At 41.4% G+C, this 19,403-nt stretch overlaps 1 protein-coding gene across 1 annotated transcript in view; it reads right to left on the bottom strand.

The window, feature by feature from the left end:
- Window positions 1-2,871: 2,871 nt before the first annotated feature.
- Window positions 2,872-19,403, bottom strand: part of LOC149963168 (low-density lipoprotein receptor-related protein 6-like) — a 40,678-nt gene continuing 24,146 nt past the window's right edge. The window contains exons 4-7 of the mRNA XM_090164852.1: window positions 5,255-5,420; window positions 4,509-4,986; window positions 3,819-4,110; window positions 2,872-3,076 (exon numbers count right to left, since the gene is read on the bottom strand). Coding sequence (XP_090020978.1) covers window positions 2,997-3,076; window positions 3,819-4,110; window positions 4,509-4,986; window positions 5,255-5,420 — 1,016 coding nt within the window. The 3' untranslated portion in view covers window positions 2,872-2,996. The remainder of the gene's footprint in view (window positions 3,077-3,818; window positions 4,111-4,508; window positions 4,987-5,254; window positions 5,421-19,403) is intronic.

Raw genomic sequence — 19,403 nt, 5'->3', positions numbered from 1 at the left:
ATATAAATCTTCGTTTTACTCTTTCAGCTTATCTCGCCCACTTGTTTCGCCTCTCACTCTTGACCAATAAAACCCGAAATGAAAAGGACCCCCTTATTTTAAGGGTTGTTTAGGTCATTTCGAACGTTAACACTCAAATATACCGGGTTAAGGGTAATATATTTATAGGTGTTTGTTAGATCCAATCAGCTGTTTTTTATATAATTGCGGTCAATGAAAGATATAAGTATCTCTTTTTAAGTTCCAACAGTTAGCAGATGCAAAACATGACAAAATCCGAGACAGTTACATGTTATTTTGAAACGACTATACAATGAAGTCTGAGCTCTCATCACCTTATTGACTCTATCCGATCCAAAACCCATAATATTTTCTAAACTTATTTTTTGGTCTTTAAATATCTTAATAACTGAGTCGAAGATAGCTTCCGCACTTGCTTTGCCCTCTTCTCTTTTGTTTACAATTTAAGAGGCAATATTGACTGATGATATCGAGGGGTAAGACAGTCTCAGATAATCTGTACACCGAGTTCTTGCATTTAGCACTGTTAAAGGTACGGCAGTGTACACCGAGTTCGCAGAGTGTCTTACCCCTCGGATGATATTGCCCTTAACTTTGTCATTGTACCTCACAACTATGCAGGTAGTTTTGTTAGATGAAATGCCAGTGCTATCCTCAATCATTACGCGAAATTTTGTATATGTTAAGATTTTAATAAATTATTTTTATGAGTTCATTGAGTTGCACCTATAACATAAGTAGTCAAAAACTTTGCTTAAGTTCTTTTGGGTTTAATTTGTTAGTATATTTTTGAATCGGGAAAAATAAACTTGCGACAGGTGGACGTCAAACAAGTAGGCTACTTTTTGCTCAATCAAAAAGATGGAAATTTTCATGCCACTTAATAGAGTCATCAAGATTCATATCCTTTGGACGTTCCAACAAAGTTGCCACGCTTTTAGCAGAATATCTTGTTATTTTGGATTTCTCATGTGATTTTTAATAACATGAAAATAGACCAAGGAGGACGCGTTGCATTAAATACATTTCGCTTTGGCATAGTCCGTATCAGGTTTTAATTATTTTTAATACTTTTGCACTTTCTTTATTTAGCTTTCTTTGGTACAGATTGACCAGAATTTGTCGGAGTGGTATACCCATCATCACTAAGATCAGATTCTTTCTATTTAGTGAAAACTACACATAATTAATTAATAATCAGCTTAAGTGAGAAATTGAAATTGAAAACATAAACGCTATATAATACAACTTTTATAATCTGACATTAATCAACTATTGGCACAGTTGCAGAGGCCTTGTCTCTTTCACTCTGTTAAGACAAATCTAAAAGTAAATAGTCATTCGAAGTTCCTGCACAAAGCACAAGATCTAAGCAGTCTACGCCATAGAAGGAGAGCCCGAAGAAGAAAAAACAGGGTAGATTGTAACAGTGCTGCCGTTCTGGGCAGCATTTCTATTTGGGCTGAACCGAAGTGTTCAAGTGCAGTGCTGCCGTTCTGGGCAGCATTTCTACTTTGGGCTGAACTGAAGTGTTCAAGTGCAGAGCTGCCATTCTGGGCAGCATTTCTACTTTGGGCTGAACTGAAGTGTTCAAGTGCATCAGGTTTATATTAATAATTTTAAAATTACGAACTCGACTAGAAATAATACGCTTTTAAGGTTGCAACTGAGATTTTAAGAACACTTAATTTTATCTGGATGGCTCAAATCAAACCCAACAAAGGAATACTAGGAAGTTCACCTTGTGGATAAACAAAATTGTAGAAAGCTATAGCGGAATATTTTATATCGTAGAAAGAGAAAAGGAGGTCAATGGCATTTTCACAGTCTCAAGGAAGCTAACACATTGTGAATGCTTAAGTTTGAGAACCGCATTGTAAAGTAGCCTTATGAATAATGGCTTTTTGGGAAATAATGCTTTTCAAACTGCGTTTGGTTAGAAATTGGGGAACTCCCCTGAAAGTGGAGTTTCGTTTCGGAGTTGTTAATTTAAGGTGGTATATGCCACAAGAGATTCACCTTTTATTGAAAAATGCAATTATTGTAAACTGCGAATGTATGTAATCACTTTCTTAGGAATATAATTTTAAGGATTGTTGCTAACCCGTATTAGGAAGCCTAAGTTTAAGAAATTTAAAAAAACTATTTCTGATAATTTTCAGTTTTTATTTTGTAAATATAAAATACGAGGGCGTTTATCATTGGTGATGACGCCATGTCGCTTTTTTAATTGCATCTAGTATTAATCTAATCGGTCACAAATTTTGCTGAAACGGATGCAACGCTTTAAAACATTGATAGAAGCAAAATAGGTGACAACGAATCAAACGAAAGGGATATTGCTTTATTGAAATACTTTTATTACTGTTTATTTAATCAAGGCCAAAAATACATCTTTCGTTCTTGAAAAAGTATACACATGTTATGAAAATGTCAGAAAAAGGAGATGAAGCTAATCGGGTTTTATACCACTACGACCAAGAAGGGACAGATTATTGGTTACGATAGTACACAGAAAATACTGTATGCAAGTTTTAATCAAGTTTCTAAGATCAATGTTCAAATATGTAAACTAAGAATTACAATTTTTCTTTCAGGCTAAATACCTCAACACTTTTAGCTAACATTTTGTCCATTGGAAATTAAAATATAACAATGTTTCTCAATAAGCAGTACTTCGGATTAGTAGAAAAATCTCATATTTTAACCGATAGTCTGCATATGCTATTCCATCATACAATGAAAGGCAAGATATGTTTATTTTAAAAAATCTGTTTTATCATATGCAATCGTCACTCCTTGGGCGTAGTTAGATAGGTTAAATTGAAAGTTAGATAGCATTCGTTTAGCTTTATCTTATCTTTTTTCAACGAAACTGGGCTTTTCCATAAAGTTAAAAAAATTAAAACACTCAAAATATAGCTGAATATTAAACTGAGCATTTTCCAATATAAGAAGCGATGGTACACTGTTTTTTAAAAGCGTCGTTGAGACTGCACAGTTAGAAATGTAAACACGATTACTGCTTTGTTTAGATTGAATTTATTGACTCCATCTAAAATTAAAAAAACGTTTATTTTATTTCGTAGTAAAACGAATGTTTAAATCGTAAGGAAGTGAAAACGGCAGTTAATGGCTGCAAATGTTATCTGAATTGGGAAAAAGACTGCTTCCGTCGGCCAATAAAAGCCCTAAGCGAAAATGACTTAAAAAGGCCGTAGAGCGTATGCAACCGCATCAGACACCATTTAAAAATATAATTATAAAAGACAGACTATGAAGGGAATTCAATTTGAAAGATACCGAAATGGCCAAACAATTGTTCTTAATGTTCAAAGGTAGCGTATTCCGCTATTTATTTGCCATTTCTCTCAACCTGAGGCCCACGGTCAACTAAGGTTTTGTTCGGCGGATACCTATGTTTAAATGCAGTTTATGTTTAACATGCATAGACAGTATAATACGAACGAAATACCTAAAATGGATAAGCGTAAACAGGTCCAGCCACCTTTTTCCTTTTTTAAAACCAGTTAAATAAATATTTATATTTTAGTAGCGCATGGCAATATAAACTCTTTAATTATAAGTTTAAATTTGTTTGTTTTACTTGAAGGTTATATCTTCTTATTGTTTTATATTTCGATAAAGTTCTTTAGTGCGTCAAACGCTGCGAAGTCTGTATTATGATTTAAACTTACGTCCAATGGCTTGCTCGATAGATTTACGTCCAAGTCAATTATCTGGGATCACACCTTGTACGTATAATGAAAAATGCAACAGGTACTGCCCATACTTACAGTTAGATGAAACAATAATGGAACACGATTGATTATCATTTCCGTTCAGGGCCATCTCCGCAGGGCAAGCGCAAGTAAAGGTTCTCTGGAGAGTTCCGTTTTTAGTTGGAAGACACAAATGCGAGCATTTATTGTTTTGGCAAACACTCAACCCTCTCTTTTGTTTTTCCTTGTGAAATATATGAATGTCCATCGGCGAAGAAACGCTAAAGGAATCGATAATTTTCATTTTACTTCCGTCACATTTGTTGGCTTGGTACGTTTGGCCACCCGCAGTCCAGTAAAGGTACTCCTGAAAATGAATAAATGGAAACTTAGTGAATTGCTATAAAAGGTTTTAAAAACAAAACATTTAAAATTAAATTGAAAAAGAAAGCTTCAACAACACAATTCGTATCCTTGAGTTTAATCAATAAAATAATGCAATGTTATTTTTAGTTTGAATACGTAATTTTTTAGGGGTTTAACTTCAAGACAGGGGTGCAACAATGATTTTTTGATTGGGTGGTGGGATAAATGCTTAAACGTGCATCTCTTTCTAACTAGCATATATTATAGATGTTAAATATTAGAAATGAATATTTAAAAACCTATAAATATTGACCCAAGCATAATTTAAATTCTAGGAGCATTACCAAGTGCCTTTCTGGCTTTCCCGTTGATATGATTTTCTACCGAATTTCCACTCACCTGAAAAACATCCAATGAGTTTGCGTGCCCTTTTGGCCTAGTTGATACAATTATTCGGCGATTTTCTCCTTCATAATTTATCGTTTCAATAAGTCCCTTTGACGCGTCATAAAAATAGAGGGTATTCTGGTCGATTTCCAAGGCAAGCGCATTGGGACACTGGATGTCTTCCGACAGTACAAGCGCCCTCTGGCTTCCGTCCAGAGCGGAACGTTCAATTTTAGGAGATGGTCCGCAGTTCGTCCAGAAGAGCCATCCAGCAAAAGGATCGACCTCTATTGCCCGAATCTTACTTCGATTCTGTTTAATTAGCGTCTTCCGTGTGCTACTCTTCAAACTATACACATTTAGGCTGTTTATATTGGTATCGACGAAATACACGAGTCCGTCGACCCAATCAACTGCAATGCCTTCTGAAGAAGCGCAGTCAACATTGGTGACTAAGGTTTCTACCACTCTACCAGGCTTTAAAGAAACGCTAAAAAATATTTTCAAAAAATAATAAATAAAATTAAACTAATTGCGTGTTTATTTGGTAGATATTTTCTCCTTGCGTATTTTATCTGCTTTCAAATTTAACATTTTATCTGTATTTACTGATAGCAAAGTTTGTACCTTTGCTAATAGTAGAATTTAAACCTTACCCTTAATATTTGAAACTTTAAGAAATGAACCATAAGATTGTTTTATTACAAACCTGCTGTGATAAAATATGCATGAACAGTAGAACATATGTAACTTTTTACCTGCTGATTTCGCGTCTACGAAGGTTGTAGTAAAATACCGTTTCTTCGTCTAGTAAATAGTCTAATGCGTTTACTCCTGAAACAGTACCCTGCCAATCAGAGCCATTTGGAAGAATCATCAGTATTTCCTTCTCATCGGCACTGATTAATATAGAAAAGTCTGCTTCTATTTAAGGAGAAAGTCGTTATTCTACTTTCTGCTCGTAATTCAGCAGCAAAGCCGGATTTTTACGGATATTTCTCTGAAACTAGGGTTATAAACGTTTTTTCAAAATCCAATACCCAATATCTTACTATCCTTATGTACGCTGTCGGCGATTACGAATCTGTAGAAAATTACGCTAACCAAAACAAAAACAAAAAACATTTTTTTTTGCTGTATCGTTAGTGTATATATCTTTACTATATTCTTAAGTGTCTTCTGTCTGTCTTGCGTCTGTTTCTCTATAGGCGTCCGAGCCGTTCAACCGAGGACCGCCAAATTTCTCTCAACTAGTCTTATGGCGCAAAGGCAGCGAGTCGCGCTATTTTCATCGATTTTCAATTAAGTTAATTAATTAAAACATGTATTTTTGTCCCTGGAAAGATGCCGTGAATCCTGCAACCTACATACACCTATACAACCAATATTTTTCTGCCTCATCCAATTAAGTTGCTGCGCTGGGGGGGGGGGGGGGGTTGTGTATTGTCTATGCCATGACTCAGTCTCCACGGGATTTTAGTTCTAGCTAGGAATATAATACTCGTACCCTGGAACAGAAATTTGTATTCCCCCACAATGAGCTCTCCGTTCTACCTTAGGCAGTTCGGCGGGAGTCAAACTATAGAACCTAATATTTTACCGCCATCCTACGACGCTTAGAGAAACTGCATTTTTTGTTAAATTCGTCTGCTAGTTCTTCCAGACAGTGATGCCAGATCGTGGTGGGTTCTAAACTTTGAAAATTTGAATCGCGATCTTGGCAAATTAGGTTTGTCCAATTCAACGAATGCACGTTCTCACTGCCCAAGAACAACTAGCAGACGAAATGTTTTAACAAAACATCACGTTTCCACCGATAGAGATCTATACTGTACTACGTTCTATGGTTTTAGACTGCCTTACGCGCGGCGGGCACAATACCTCTCCAGGGGAACATTCATACTCCTAGGTTCTAGCTGGGGCCCGGCCGAAACAGTCTTCACTGTATTTTAGTTCTAGCTGGGGCCCAGCTAATATATATATAATATATATATATATATATATATATATATATATATATAATATATATATATACTAAAATTGTATTTCATTTTATTGATGTGTTTATTTTTTATTTTGTTTGTTAGACGATTGACGCAAAACCCATTGGAAAATCTGTTTGCCACAATTAGGCAGTGAAGGGGAAACAATTCCAATCCGAATCCAACACAATTCAAGCATGCGTTCAAACAGGTATTAATGATGACATTAATTTCCCGTAGTGGCAATGAAAATTGGGAAGAAGATTGTAATGAAACCCTGTTTACACTGAAATCATTGACACAAAAGTCCAACCATGTTTCTTCCGGAAGTCCAACCACAATAGTTGAAAAAGATACAAACAAGGCGACCTTAAAACAATTGCACGTAGAAAAAACTGTTAAAGACTTTGGGTCAAAAATTGACCTCAATTGCTTAGCATATATAATCGGTAGTACAATTCGTAAAATCAAGAACAATCATAATTGTGTCTCCGGTAAAGAAATTTGTCAATTTATTACCCAATCTGAGGAATTGGAAAGCGATAATCAAATTTTCACCCATCTAAAAGCGTACTCATATGAAAAGGGCAGCTTTGGGGGGCTTATTTCCCCATCTGATGCAGTCTTACAATTAATGTTGCATTGCGAACATGTTTTTCTAAATTTGTTCAATGAAAACATGCATCAGCCGAACGTATTGCAAAATTGCATTGCAAAATTCAACGAAAAAGTTACTGGGCATAACATATGCGAAGGATTCCTTAAAAATTTATTGAAACTTTACTGCAGAATGAGGCTGTATTATGCCGTAAAATTTTTAAATGTTGGAGTGATAGACAAAATATAGAAAAGCTCAACAAGCAGTAGCTAAACCAAACGCTACTTCAGCAACACCTGGAAGCCAAAACACCGAACTAGCCAATCAAACTAACCTTGCTGTAAAACCAGTAAAACAGAAAAAGTTACTAAGAATACAACATTTAGGTTGTTGATTTTTTTTTCCGATATCAAGCTTTGTGAGTATATTTGAATATTAAAATTTTTATGTATGAAATTTTAAAAACCATTTCTTATTAAACCTATAAAAGCAATAAAACTATAACTGGCCAAACCAGTATCCCGAATTTGTAAATATAAAAATTGTCGACCATGGTTACTAATATGAATAATTAAATATTAATTTAGTGACATGTTTTATTTTAAAACTTTTTATTAAAGCTAAAAACTATATGTATTACGGTTGAAAAGCAGCGTGTTTGCTCGAAACGTTCTGTTTTAAGCTTCAATAAAGAGTTTTAAAATTTAACCACGTGGTATCAGTCTCTTAATTGATATTTAGTTATTCAGTATCCCGAAGGTTTTAAATATAGTATTGTTAATATAAAATTACCAGCAATTTTATCCTAACCATAGTTTAGGATACTTCAGAATCCAGAATTATCTTAACAAGTATGTGTTTTTACTTCCTAACTATATATATTATATATTTATTCCTTCTCTTAAACGCTTAAGTGGTGATTTATTTAAACTTGAAGGAAGAGTTTAAACAAATCACAACTTAAGAAAAACATTCTTCCTTCAAGATTTAAATTACCCGCCTTCCAAAGACTAAGCTATCGCTCTATAGTCTTTGGTTTTAATAAGCCATTCTGACCAGCCAAAAGATGGCACTACAATCGGGACTGTCAACAGGTTCTGCCTAGGGAGACGCCTGTCTAGTAACCGAAGCGTTATATTGTCTTTGGTTATAGTATAGTCAAAAAAAAGTTATAGAATTAAAGAACAGTTTGAAACTAAAAACCAAATTGAGTGTTGTTCAATCGCGACCATCGATAGGTTAAATATTTCCCAAAACGGCAGTCTAGTGAGTGTTAAAAAAAGAAAGATATAGCTCTCCCGGTTTTGAAGACCCCGGATTAAGAAAATTCTACAGAATCGTTTGTACAGCCTCAATTCAGAAATTGAAAAATAAACACTCTTTTGTGAAATATTGAGACTGATGACTAATAAAATTCTTAGTGTCTATTTCAGTATTTTCGGCTGTAATAGTATTAAGGGTGTTCCGTCTGAAAATTGCTGTTGCTGGAGTTCTCCATTTAAACAATTTCAGTCGGAAAACCTGCATGATTATTAGAGGCTATTTCCGCCGACATTTTTATTCTGGGTAACTTTCAGCCGGAATAGTCATCCACTAGTAAGGGTCTAATTAATCTGAAAGGAAATTTTGGACAATTTAGCCACCACAGTGAAGGCTGTCTAATTCGGCTGACATTTTCATTATCTCCAAAATTAACAGAACAGCGATATTATGTTTGGTTTAGGAATTACTGAGAGAAAGGATAAAAAAGCTAAGAAAAAGATGAAAATCTTCCCACTTTCACATTTATTAACGAAAACTCCCGCCAATAGTTTTCCGACACGTTTAACCACGAGTTTTGTAAAAGTCTGTTGGTAAAACAGTGTACACGAATGCGAAAATGGGCCTTACTTTTAATTTTTAAACAAGCTTTGTTGTTCTAATTAACCTAATTTTTATCGAATTAAAAATCAACGTCAAACTTGCCTAGACTGGCAATGGAGGGTGGGTAAAATCAAAGTCAAACTTGCCTAGACTGACAATGGAGAGTGGGTATAATCAAAGTCAAACTTTCCTAGACTGACAATGGAGGGTGGGTAAAATCAAAGTCAAACTTGCCTAGACTGACAATAGAGGGTGGGTATAATCAAAGTCAAACTTGCCTAGACTGACAATGGAGAGTGGGTATAATCAAAGTCAAACTTTCCTAGACTGACAATGAAGGGTGGGTAAAATCAAAGTCAAACTTGCCTAGACTGACAATGGAGGGTGGGTAAAATCTAAGTCAAACTTGCCTAGACTGACAATGGAGAGTGGGTATAATCAAAGTCAAACTTTCCTAGACTGACAATGGAGGGTGGGTAAAATCAAAGTCAAACTTGCCTAGACTGACAATGGAGGGTGGGTAAAATCAAAGTCAAACTTGCCTAGACTGACAATGGTGGGTGGGTAAAATCAAAGTCAAACTTGCCTAGACTGACAATGGAGGGTGGGAAATCGGATGAAGGAAAACGGCGTGGAAAGCGACCGAAATAATGATTGATAGTTTCTAATGATGGAAGATAAAAGGCGGGTAGATGGGAGAGGGTGAAAGAAAAAGCTTTAAGTGGCGTCTGATACGACATCGTTGAGTTCTGGACGATATGCCGACGAATTAACCTCATATATGTATACTTTTAACTGTTACTAGGATTGTTAATATTATAATTATCTTTTAATTTTAAATTATAACAACTGACAGAAGTTTACTTTTAATAAATTTTTGATTGATTCCATTAACGTTTAATATAGTATTTAAAGCTCGCAACGTCAGACTAGAGACGAGTAGCTGACCAAGGCTCATATTGTAGTTGAAGGATTGAATATTTAATTGGAAGATTGAATAGTATTGGTATTGTAATTTACGTTTATTATTGTTAGTAGTCTCAGTTATTAAGTAATAAAGCCTTTATATTGTGATTATTTGGTTATTTATGCTGATTTTGATTCCTTTAAACAGTAAAGAAAGTACCGTATTTTTGCGCATATTACTTGCGGGAATTAACCTATAATGTAACAAAAATTAAATCCAAAGCCATTTTCGGCGTTAAAACCACCATTTCTCGCATAATAGCATTTTTCAACTAATATGGCTAAAAGTAGCGTATCATGTTTGTATTTGAAGCAGCGAATTTGGAATTTTCGTTGTAGTGTTTTAATCCAGTTTTTTTGCGGGATTCTAAAAAACTACGGCGGAGTGTAAAGTGTATAGACAGACGCAACTCCTTCAAAAATCCGTGGTACGATTTTATTCTCTGACAAGTCGGCCCAGGCCGTAATATAAGTTCCACATCAGTGTATTCGAGTGGGCAAACCCATACACCCTTAGACAAACTAATACAAAAGCTGTGATTTCTTATCGTTAGACATATAAATTGCAATCCTAAGTTAAAGAGTGGATGCCACCCACCATCAGGAGACCGGGGTGGGAAAACCAATACCAAAAGCTGTTGAGGCCATGTGATTTCCTATCGTTAGATATATAAAATTCCATCCTAAGTTGATGGATTAAAACTTGGGCGCCACCCACCTTAGGATACGTGGGTGGGCAAAGCAATACCAAAGCTGTTGAGGCCATATTATTTCCTATCGTTTGATAAATAATTTACCATCCTATGTTAAAGAGTGGCCACCGCCCACCCTCAGGATACCCAGGTGGGTAAACCAAATTAACCAATACAAAAGCTGTTGAGGCCATGTGATTTCCTATCGTTAGATAGACGGAAAGTATTAAAGGTGAAATAGGTAAGCAAAACACGACGAACATAATTCTTTTAAATTATTGAAATTAGTGGAAATATGATATAAATAAATTCTTAACCTGGGATTAAAATGGGTTTATTTTAGGAAATTTATTTCAAACATTTGGCTAGTTTAGGCACCAAAAGTCATGTAAATTCGCTAATTCATAAAAAATACCCATGAATTTATTAACTTTTACATCACTCTCCCTTTAAGGGGGTGGTCGGAGGGGGCGGAAATTAACGGCACTGCGTGCGCGTCAAAGAGTTCTATCGAATGAGACCAACTGTTTTTTTACGGTCTTTTTCCTTTAAGGGGGTTGGTCGGAGGGGGCGGAAATTAACTGCACTGCGTGCGCGTCAAAGAGTTCTAACGAATGAGACCAACTGTTTTTACGGTCACTTTCCTTTAAGGGGGTTGGTCGGAGGGGGCGGAAATTAACGGCACTGCGTGCGCGTCAAAGAGTTCTATCGAATGAGACCCACTGTTTTTTACGGTCACTTTCCTTTAAGGGGGTTGGTCGGAGGGGGCGGAAATTAACGGCACTGCGTGCGCGTCAAAGAGTTCTATCGAATGAGACCAACTGTTTTTTACGGTCACTTTCCTTTAAGGGGGTTGGTCGGAGGGGGCGGAAATTAACGGCACTGCGTGCGCGTCAAAGAGTTCTATCGAATGAGACCAAGTGTTTTTTTACGGTCACTTTCCTTTAAGGGGGTTGGTCGGAGGGGGCGGAAATTAACGGCACTGCGTGCGCGTCAAAGAGTTCTATCGAATGAGACCAACTGTTTTTTACGGTCACTTTCCTTTAAGGGGGTTGGTCGGAGGGGGGCGGAAATTAACGGCACTGCGTGCGCGTCAAAGAGTTCTATCGAATGAGACCATCTATTTTTTTGCGGTCACTTTCCTTTAAGGGGGTTGGTCGGAGGGGGTGGAAATTAACGGCACTGCGTGCGCGTCAAAGAGTTCTATCGAATGAGACCAACTGTTTTTTTACGGTCACTTTCCTTTAAGGGGGTTGGTCGGAGGGGGCGGAAATTAACGGCACTGCGTGCGCGTCAAAGAGTTCTATCGAATGAGACCAACTTTTTTTTTACAAGTCACTTTCCTTTAAGAAGGTTGGTCGGAGGGGGTGGAAATTAACGGCACTGCGTGCGCGTCAAAGAGTTCTATCGAATGAGACCAACTGTTTTTTTACGGTCACTTTCCTTTAAGGGGGTTGGTCGGAGGCGGCGGAAATTAACGGCACTGTGTGCGGGTCAAAGAGTTCTATCGAATGAGACCAACTGTTTTTTTACGGTCACTTTCCTTTAAGGGGGTTGGTCGGAGGGGGCGGAAATTAACGGCACTGCGTGCGCGTCAAAGAGTTCTATCGAATGAGACCACCTGTTTTTACGGTCACTTTCTTTTAAGGGGGTTGGTCGGAGGGGGCGGAAATTAACGGCACTGCGTGCGCGTCAAAGAGTTCTATCGAATGAGACCCACTGTTTTTTACGGTCACTTTCCTTTAAGGGGGTTGGTCGGAGGGGGCGGAAATTAACGGCACTGCGTGCGCGTCAAAGAGTTCTATCGAATGAGACCAACTGTTTTTTACGGTCACTTTCCTTTAAGGGGGTTGGTCGGAGGGGGCGGAAATTAACGGCACTGCGTGCGCGTCAAAGAGTTCTATCGAATGAGACCAACTGTTTTTTTACGGTCACTTTCCTTTAAGGGGGTTGGTCGGAGGCGGCGGAAATTAACGGCACTGCGTGCGCGTCAAAGAGTTCTATCGAATCAGACCAACTGTTTTTTACGGTCACTTTCCTTTAAGGGGGTTGGTCGGAGGGGGCGGAAATTAACGGCACTGCGTGCGCGTCAAAGAGTTCTATCGAATGAGACCATCTATTTTTTTGCGGTCACTTTCCTTTAAGGGGGTTGGTCGGAGGGGGTGGAAATTAACGGCACTGCGTGCGCGTCAAAGAGTTCTATCGAATGAGACCAACTGTTTTTTTACGGTCACTTTCCTTTAAGGGGGTTGGTCGGAGGGGGCGGAAATTAACGGCACTGCGTGCGCGTCAAAGAGTTCTATCGAATGAGACCAACTGTTTTTTTACAAGTCACTTTCCTTTAAGAAGGTTGGTCGGAGGGGGTGGAAATTAACGGCACTGGGTGCGCGTCAAAGAGTTCTATCGAATGAGACCAACTGTTTTTTTACGGTCACTTTCCTTTAAGGGGGTTGGTCGGAGGGGGCGGAAATTAACGGCACTGCGTGCGCGTCAAAGAGTTCTATCGAATGAGACCAACTGTTTTTACGGTCACTTTCTTTTAAGGGGGTTGGTCGGAGGGGGCGGAAATTAACGGCACTGCGTGCGCGTCAAAGAGTTCTATCGAATGAGACCCACTGTTTTTTACGGTCACTTTCCTTTAAGGGGGTTGGTCGGAGGGGGCGGAAATTAACGGCACTGCGTGCGCGTCAAAGAGTTCTATCGAATGAGACCAACTGTTTTTTACGGTCACTTTCCTTTAAGGGGGTTGGTCGGAGGGGGCGGAAATTAACGGCATTGCGTGCGCGTCAAAGAGTTCTATCGAATGAGACCAACTGTTTTTTTACGGTCACTTTCCTTTAAGGGGGTTGGTCGGAGGCGGCGGAAATTAACGGCACTGCGTGCGCGTCAAAGAGTTCTATCGAATGAGACCAACTGTTTTTTACGGTCACTTTCCTTTAAGGGGGTTGGTCGGAGGGGGCGGAAATTAACGGCACTGCGTGCGCGTCAAAGAGTTCTATCGAATGAGACCATCTATTTTTTTGCGGTCACTTTCCTTTAAGGGGGTTGGTCGGAGGGGGTGGAAATTAACGGCACTGCGTGCGCGTCAAAGAGTTCTATCGAATGAGACCAACTGTTTTTTTACGGTCACTTTCCTTTAAGGGGGTTGGTCGGAGGGGGCGGAAATTAACGGCACTGCGTGCGCGTCAAAGAGTTCTATCGAATGAGACCAACTGTTTTTACGGTCACTTTCTTTTAAGGGGGTTGGTCGGAGGGGGCGGAAATTAACGGCACTGCGTGCGCGTCAAAGAGTTCTATCGAATGAGACCCACTGTTTTTTACGGTCACTTTCCTTTAAGGGGGTTGGTCGGAGGGGGCGGAAATTAACGGCACTGCGTGCGCGTCAAAGAGTTCTATCGAATGAGACCAACTGTTTTTTACGGTCACTTTCCTTTAAGGGGGTTGGTCGGAGGGGGCGGAAATTAACGGCACTGCGTGCGCGTCAAAGAGTTCTATCGAATGAGACCAACTGTTTTTACGGTCACTTTCTTTTAAGGGGGTTGGTCGGAGGGGGCGGAAATTAACGGCACTGCGTGCGCGTCAAAGAGTTCTATCGAATGAGACCCACTGTTTTTTACGGTCACTTTCCTTTAAGGGGGTTGGTCGGAGGGGGCGGAAATTAACGGCACTGCGTGCGCGTCAAAGAGTTCTATCGAATGAGACCAACTGTTTTTTTACGGTCACTTTCCTTTAAGGGGGTTGGTCGGAGGTGCGGAAATTAACGGCACTGCGTGCGCGTCAAAGAGTTCTACCGAATGAGAATAACTGTTTTTACGGTCACTTTCCTTTAAGGGGGTTGGTCGGAGGGGGCGGAAATTAACGGCACTGCGTGCGCGTCAAAGAGTTCTATCGAATGAGAATAACTGTTTTTTTACGGTCACTTTCCTTTAAGGGGGTTGGTCGGAGGGGGCGGAAATTAACGGCACTGCGTGCGCGTCAAAGAGTTCTAACGAATGAGACCAACTGTTTTTACGGTCACTTTCCTTTAAGGGGGTTGGTCGGAGGGGGCGGAAATTAACGGCACTGCGTGCGCGTCAAAGAGTTCTATCGAATGAGACCCACTGTTTTTTACGGTCACTTTCCTTTAAGGGGGTTGGTCGGAGGGGGCGGAAATTAACGGCACTGCGTGCGCGTCAAAGAGTTCTATCGAATGAGACCAACTGTTTTTTACGGTCACTTTCCTTTAAGGGGGTTGATCGGAGGGGGCGGAAATTAACGGCACTGCGTGCTCGTCAAAGAGTTCTATCGAATGAGACCAAGTGTTTTTTTACGGTCACTTTCCTTTAAGGGGGTTGGTCGGAGGGGGCGGAAATTAACGGCACTGCGTGCGCGTCAAAGAGTTCTATCGAATGAGACCAACTGTTTTTACGGTCACTTTCCTTTAAGGGGGTTGGTCGGAGGGGGGCGGAAATTAACGGCACTGCGTGCGCGTCAAAGAGTTCTATCGAATGAGACCATCTATTTTTTTGCGGTCACTTTCCTTTAAGGGGGTTGGTCGGAGGGGGTGGAAATTAACGGCACTGCGTGCGCGTCAAAGAGTTCTATCGAATGAGACCAACTGTTTTTTTACGGTCACTTTCCTTTAAGGGGGTTGGTCGGAGGGGGCGGAAATTAACGGCACTGCGTGCGCGTCAAAGAGTTCTATCGAATGAGACCAACTTTTTTTTTACAAGTCACTTTCCTTTAAGAAGGTTGGTCGGAGGGGGTGGAAATTAACGGCACTGCGTGCGCGTCAAAGAGTTCTATCGAATGAGACCAACTGTTTTTTTACGGTCACTTTCCTTTAAGGGGGTTGGTCGGAGGCGGCGGAAATTAACGGCACTGTGTGCGCGTCAAAGAGTTCTATCGAATGAGACCAACTGTTTTTTTACGGTCACTTTCCTTTAAGGGGGTTGGTCGGAGGGGGCGGAAATTAACGGCACTGCGTGCGCGTCAAAGAGTTCTATCGAATGAGACCAACTGTTTTTACGGTCACTTTCTTTTAAGGGGGTTGGTCGGAGGGGGCGGAAATTAACGGCACTGCGTGCGCGTCAAAGAGTTCTATCGAATGAGACCCACTGTTTTTTACGGTCACTTTCCTTTAAGGGGGTTGGTCGGAGGGGGCGGAAATTAACGGCACTGCGTGCGCGTCAAAGAGTTCTATCGAATGAGACCAACTGTTTTTTACGGTCACTTTCCTTTAAGGGGGTTGGTCGGAGGGGGCGGAAATTAAAGGCACTGCGTGCGCGTCAAAGAGTTCTATCGAATGAGACCAACTGTTTTTTTACGGTCACTTTCCTTTAAGGGGGTTGGTCGGAGGCGGCGGAAATTAACGGCACTGCGTGCGCGTCAAAGAGTTCTATCGAATGAGACCAACTGTTTTTTACGGTCACTTTCCTTTAAGGGGGTTGGTCGGAGGGGGCGGAAATTAACGGCACTCGGTGCACGTCAAAGAGTTCTATCGAATGAGACCAAGTGTTTTTTTACGGTCACTTTCCTTTAAGGGGGTTGGTCGGAGGGGGCGGAAATTAACGGCACTGCGTGCGCGTCAAAGAGTTCTATCGAATGAGACCAACTGTTTTTTACGGTCACTTTCCTTTAAGGGGGTTGGTCGGAGGGGGGCGGAAATTAACGGCATTGCGTGCAGGTCAAAGAGTTCTATCGAATGAGACCATCTATTTTTTTACGGTCACTTTCCTTTAAGGGGGTTGGTCGGAGGGGGCGGAAATTAACGGCACTGCGTGCGCGTCAAAGAGTTCTATCGAATGAGACCAACTGTTTTTACGGTCACTTTCTTTTAAGGGGGTTGGTCGGAGGGGGCGGAAATTAATGGCACTGCGTGCGCGTCAAAGAGTTCTATCGAATGAGACCCACTGTTTTTTACGGTCACTTTCCTTTAAGGGGGTTGGTCGGAGGGGGCGGAAATTAACGGCACTGCGTGCGCGTCAAAGAGTTCTATCGAATGAGACCAACTGTTTTTTACGGTCACTTTCCTTTAAGGGGGTTGGTCGGAGGGGGCGGAAATTAAAGGCACTGCGTGCGCGTCAAAGAGTTCTATCGAATGAGACCAACTGTTTTTTTACGGTCACTTTCCTTTAAGGGGGTTGGTCGGAGGCGGCGGAAATTAACGGCACTGCGTGCGCGTCAAAGAGTTCTATCGAATGAGACCAACTGTTTTTTACGGTCACTTTCCTTTAAGGGGGTTGGTCGGAGGGGGCGGAAATTAACGGCACTCGGTGCACGTCAAAGAGTTCTATCGAATGAGACCAAGTGTTTTTTTACGGTCACTTTCCTTTAAGGGGGTTGGTCGGAGGGGGCGGAAATTAACGGCACTGCGTGCGCGTCAAAGAGTTCTATCGAATGAGACCAACTGTTTTTTACGGTCACTTTCCTTTAAGGGGGTTGGTCGGAGGGGGGCGGAAATTAACGGCATTGCGTGCAGGTCAAAGAGTTCTATCGAATGAGACCATCTATTTTTTTGCGGTCACTTTCCTTTAAGGGGGTTGGTCGGAGGGGGTGGAAATTAACGGCACTGCGTGCGCGTCAAAGAGTTCTATCGAATGAGACCAACTGTTTTTTTACGGTCACTTTCCTTTAAGGGGGTTGATCGGAGGGGGCGGAAATTAACGGCACTGCGTGCGCGTCAAAGAGTTCTATCGAATGAGACCAACTGTTTTTTTACAAGTCACTTTCCTTTAAGAAGGTTGGTCGGAGGGGGTGGAAATTAACGGCACTGGGTGCGCGTCAAAGAGTTCTATCGAATGAGACCAACTGTTTTTTTACGGTCACTTTCCTTTAAGGGGGTTGGTCGGAGGGGGCGGAAATTAACGGCACTGCGTGCGCGTCAAAGAGTTCTAACGAATGAGACCAACTGTTTTTACGGTCACTTTCCTTTCAGGGGGTTGGTCGGAGGGGGCGGAAATTAACGGCACTGCGTGCGCGTCAAAGAGTTCTATCGAATGAGACCAACTGTTTTTTACGGTCACTTTCCTTTAAGGGGGTTGGTCGGAGGGGGCGGAAATTAACGGCACTGCGTGCGCGTCAAAGAGTTCTATCGAATGAGACCAAGTGTTTTTTTACGGTCACTTTCCTTTAAGGGGGTTGGTCGGAGGGGGCGGAAATTAACGGCACTGCGTGCGCGTCAAAGAGTTCTATCGAATGAGACCAACTGTTTTTTACGGTCACTTTCCTTTAAGGGGGTTGGTCGGAGGGGGGCGGAAATTAACGGCACTGCGTGCGCGTCAAAGAGTTCTATCGAATGAGACCATCTATTTTTTTGCGGTCACTTTCCTTTAAGGGGGTTGGTCGGAGGGGGTGGAAATTAACGGCACTGCGTGCGCGTCAAAGAGTTCTATCGAATGAGACCAACTGTTTTTTTACGGTCACTTTCCTTTAAGGGGGTTGGTCGGAGGGGGCGGAAATTAACGGCACTGCGTGCGCGTCAAAGAGTTCTATCGAATGAGACCAACTTTTTTTTTACAAGTCACTTTCCTTTAAGAAGGTTGGTCGGAGGGGGTGGAAATTAACGGCAATGCGTGCGCGTCAAAGAGTTCTATCGAATGAGACCAACTGTTTTTTTACGGTCACTTTCCTTTAAGGGGGTTGGTCGGAGGCGGCGGAAATTAACGGCACTGTGTGCGCGTCAAAGAGTTCTATAGAATGAGACCAACTGTTTTTTTACGGTCACTTTCCTTTAAGGGGGTTGGTCGGAGGGGGCGGAAATTAACGGCACTGCGTGCGCGTCAAACAGTTCTATCGAATGAGACCAACTGTTTTTACGGTCACTTTCTTTTAAGGGGGTTGGTCGGAGGGGGCGGAAATTAACGGCACTGCGTGCGCGTCAAAGAGTTCTATCGAATGAGACCCACTGTTTTTTACGGTCACTTTCCTTTAAGGGGGTTGGTCGGAGGGGGCGGAAATTAACGGCACTGCGTGCGCGTCAAAGAGTTCTATCGAATGAGACCAACGGTTTTTTACGGTCACTTTCCTTTAAGGGGGTTGGTCGGAGGGAGCGGAAATTAACGGCACTGCGTGCGCGTCAAAGAGTTCTATCGAATGAGACCAACTGTTTTTTTACGGTCACTTTCCTTTAAGGGGGTTGGTCGGAGGCGGCGGAAATTAACGGCACTGCGTGCGCGTCAAAGAGTTCTATCGAATGAGACCAACTGTTTTTTACGGTCACTTTCCTTTAAGGGGGTTGGTCGGAGGGGGCGGAAATTAACGGCACTCGGTGCGCGTCAAAGAGTTCTATCGAATGAGACCAAGTGTTTTTTTACGGTCACTTTCCTTTAAGGGGGTTGGTCGGAGGGGGCGGAAATTAACGGCACTGCGTGCGCGTCAAAGAGTTCTATCGAATGAGACCAACTGTTTTTTACGGTCACTTTCCTTTAAGGGGGTTGGTCGGAGGTGGGCGGAAATTAACGGCACTGCGTGCGCGTCAAAGAGTTCTATCGAATGAGACCATCTATTTTTTGCGGTCACTTTCCTTTAAGGGGGTTGACGGAGGGGGTGGAAATTAACGGCACTGCGTGCGCGTCAAAGAGTTCTATCGAATGAGACCAACTGTTTTTTTACGGTCACTTTCCTTTAAGGGGGTTGGTCGGAGGGGGCGGAAATTAACGGCACTGCGTGCGCGTCAAAGAGTTCTATCGAATGAGACCAACTGTTTTTTTACAAGTCACTTTCCTTTAAGAAGGTTGGTCGGAGGGGGTGGAAATTAACGGCACTGGGTGCGCGTCAAAGAGTTCTATCGAATGAGACCAACTGTTTTTTTACGGTCACTTTCCTT

The sequence above is a fragment of the Leiobunum rupestre genome, chromosome 1 (genome assembly GCF_980474605.1).
Source record: "Leiobunum rupestre chromosome 1, qqLeiRupe1.1.hap1, whole genome shotgun sequence".
In the NCBI taxonomy this organism is placed as follows: Eukaryota; Metazoa; Arthropoda; class Arachnida; order Opiliones; family Sclerosomatidae; genus Leiobunum; species Leiobunum rupestre.
Note: the sequence above shows the minus strand (reverse complement) of the source record. Positions and strands in the feature narration are given on the sequence as shown.